Source organism: Xyrauchen texanus, chromosome 10 (assembly GCF_025860055.1).
Source record: "Xyrauchen texanus isolate HMW12.3.18 chromosome 10, RBS_HiC_50CHRs, whole genome shotgun sequence".
Lineage (NCBI taxonomy): Eukaryota > Metazoa > Chordata > Actinopteri > Cypriniformes > Catostomidae > Xyrauchen > Xyrauchen texanus.
The window spans coordinates 17,894,454-17,897,593 of record NC_068285.1 but is presented as its reverse complement, the minus strand read 5'-3'; the positions used below and the strand labels follow the sequence as shown (position 1 = coordinate 17,897,593).

The window sequence follows — 3,140 nt, the reverse complement described above, 5'->3', positions numbered from 1 at the left end:
TCTTACCATCTATATTGAAGATTTTGCCTCAGCAAAATGCTTAATCAAACTGTAAATAACTCTGTATAAAGATAACCTGCATTTGATACCACAATGAGCTATTTCTACACGATCTAATCCTCAAAACATTGTGTTGGTGTGATCTAATGTATTCAGATTGATTCAGTCATATTAATTACAATTTCAGACTAAAATCAGCTAATTTAGATGTTACCACATGATGCACATTTTAGGTTAATATTTTTTTATCAGTTATAAGTTCACAAGACCCCCTTGCTTGCATTGTACATTTTTAGGAGTACTACTGGAAAAGGATATTTTTTGGTTCCACAGTGGTGATAAAGAGGGAGAGAAACAGTCCTAAATCATGGAGCCTGCGCTTTTCCCATGTAAGAGGATGAGTGAGTGAGTAAGAAGAGAAATTGTGTCGACGTGCACACAAGCAATATTTGATTGCTGCAGCAGAACAGCGTTTCTCCGTCGAGCGCGAGCTCTAAAGAAGAGCGCCAGGAGATGAAAACATGAATCTGTGAACGCCAACGGTGAGAGCAAAACAAAGGGATTGTAAGAAACTTTTATTCTGAGAATTATGGCACATTTTCAATTTTTATAAAAGTGTCAGAAATGCCAATCTTTTGATGCGCGTGCATGAACACCTCATTCTCAGAACGTGTCGCGCGCGGACTCCAGAAAACTTTAAGCGATTTTTTCCACAATCTGTTACTTCTGGTAAGTCAATACATCCGAAAAACTAATTGCAAAAGAGTTTGCTTTCACGTGGACGCGTGAAAATAAGATCAGAGTAAAGATGAATTTTCAAAACAGTTGTGATTTAGAGAGACCTGAGATGAACGTAGACTTGGAGGCACCTGAAAAAATATTATTCGGCATCGGAACCGAAAACTTCGTCACGCTTCTGATATTCGGACTCATTTTTACTTTGGGGGTCCTTGGAAACTCTCTGGTCATCACGGTTCTGTCTCAACGCAAACCTGGGCAGCATAAAAGCACCACCAATATCTTCATCCTGAACCTCAGTGTGGCAGATCTGTCCTATCTTCTCTTCTGCATCCCCTTTCAATCAACAGTTTACATGATGCCCACATGGATCCTGGGTGCTTTCATTTGCAAGTTCATTCACTATTTTTTCACCGTGTCCATGTTGGTGAGCATCTTCACCTTATCAGCCATGTCTGTGGACAGGTATATAGCCATCGTGCACTGCAGAAAGTCATCTTCCATTAGAGTTGCGAAGCATGCATTGATCGGGGTGGTGATTATATGGGTGCTCTCCTTAGCCATGGCCAGTCCAGTTGCCTACTACCAGGGCATCGTGGAAAGTGAGGATAACAGTACGTTTTGCTGGGAAGTGTGGCCAGACCACAGCCAGAGGAAGATCTATGTGGTGTGCACTTTTGTCTTTGGATACGTGCTGCCTTTGATTCTAATATCTTTCTGTTATGCAAAGGTAAGTGGTTAATTTTTGACTTGATTATGAATTTTAGATTTTTAATAATCAAAAGGATTGTTTAAATCTCTATATCTAGTGGTCTTTCATATTCTAATTTCAAACTATGTTCCAATGTGTCCTTTAGGTCCTGAATCATTTACATAAAAAGCTAAGAAATGTCTCCAAAAAGTCTGAGGCATCCAAAAAGAAGGTAAGATATAATTTGTGCTGGCTTCATATATTAAAATGAGTCTTACACTTACTGTTTTCACTTTTGAAGTGCATACATCTCATAACCTCAACGAATTTGTGTAATTTAACACACAATACAAACCACACCTCTTTATGTTCAGTTTTTGATTACATAAATCATCATGGTGTAGTAAAACCACCAGTAAATCCTTTCCATCTCTTTTGTCAGACTGCTCAGACAGTTCTGGTGGTTGTGGTGGTCTTCTGCCTGTCCTGGCTGCCCCATCACGTGGTGCACCTCTGGGTTGAGTTCGGCTCCTTTCCTCTAAACCAGGCGTCCTTCTTTTTCCGAGTGGTGGCTCATTGTCTGGCCTACAGCAACTCCTCTGTTAACCCTATTATTTACGCGTTCCTCTCTGAGAACTTCAGGCAGGCGTATAAGCAGATGTTCCATTGTAAGTTTGCCTCTCAGTGCCCTACCAATGAGGCCAGAGAGATGAAGAGCAAGATGGAGGCAGCGCCGTCCACTAACTGCACCACTGTGTAGCTCCTGTTGCTGTAATGTTTTTCATATTAATACTGTATATGTATAATATAAGTGAGTATAAGTTGCATTTTGAAGCCTGGGAGAAGACAACAAGCTTGTTTACTGTTACATGTTGATTTAAACTGATAAGAATTAAGCTTGGCTTGGTTTTGGATAATGTATTTGTTATATACTTGGTAAATTGGATTAAATAAGCCTTATTAAGGTTTTAAAAATAAGCATTTGCTGTATGCTTACTCATGATGACGCATTGCTGGTCGCAACCAAACAACGACCTTATTGAACACTTGCTGTGTAGTCGTAGAGGTGTATGGCCTGTAAATACATGCATAATACATGGTAAAAATAAATTATGATTTGTGAGAATGGTGGTGAATACTTGGGATTCGGAATGTATTTTGCTTTGCATGGCTACAGAATGATGTTTGAAAGATGCTGATTAAATAGTTTGTGGCTGACCAGAGTAATGGCGAGAGACGTGCACTTAAGTCTGGATCCATTGGTGTGGAGGAAAGAAGGGAGAAGGTTGCGGAGGCGACATTACCTTATTACCATCATTACATTATGATTATGTGACATATGGATTCATATGACAAACTAAAGCCATGTGGTGTAGCAGTTAACAGCTGCATTGATGGATTCTCGAGGCATATCATCTGGATGCAAGCCTACTTCCCCAATAATAATCCTAGAGTAATTCCTGGATATTATGTCCAGTTCTCTTACGAGAGGTTCTCTCGTATTGCGTAAGCTAGCTTACGCTACGGGAAAGATTCATCTTTTCTGAGATATTGAAGCCAAAAAATTATCCTTAATTTTGTATCCATTGTCAACGCAGTGCGGCAGCTGCAGACCTTGAGCGGGCTAGCTAGCGAGCTCATTGGTTGCTCTGCGGCAACTGCTGCAGCCTATAGACGAGCTTGGGCGAACTCGCATCCAATGAGAGGCGTC

At 40.5% G+C, this 3,140-nt stretch overlaps 1 protein-coding gene across 1 annotated transcript; it reads left to right on the top strand.

Annotated features, from left to right (window-relative positions):
- Nucleotides 1-808: 808 nt before the first annotated feature.
- LOC127650999 (galanin receptor type 1-like) lies at nt 809-2,189 on the top strand. The gene is made up of 3 exons (XM_052136692.1): nt 809-1,468; nt 1,596-1,661; nt 1,872-2,189. The coding sequence occupies exons 1-3, from the start codon at nt 809-811 to the stop codon at nt 2,187-2,189; spliced, it is 1,044 nt and encodes a 347-aa protein (XP_051992652.1).
- The last annotated feature ends 951 nt before the right edge of the window (nt 2,190-3,140 follow it).

What these genes read in the sequence shown, in the direction of transcription:
- LOC127650999 (XM_052136692.1), top strand. Translation starts at nt 809, where the DNA reads ATGAATTTTCAAAACAGTTGTGATTTAGAGAGACCTGAGATGAACGTA. An exon ending in TATCTTTCTGTTATGCAAAG is followed by an intron (nt 1,469 to 1,595) that starts GTAAGTGGTTAA and finishes TGTGTCCTTTAG; the next exon opens with GTCCTGAATCATTTACATAA. An exon ending in CTGAGGCATCCAAAAAGAAG is followed by an intron (nt 1,662 to 1,871) that starts GTAAGATATAAT and finishes CTCTTTTGTCAG; the next exon opens with ACTGCTCAGACAGTTCTGGT.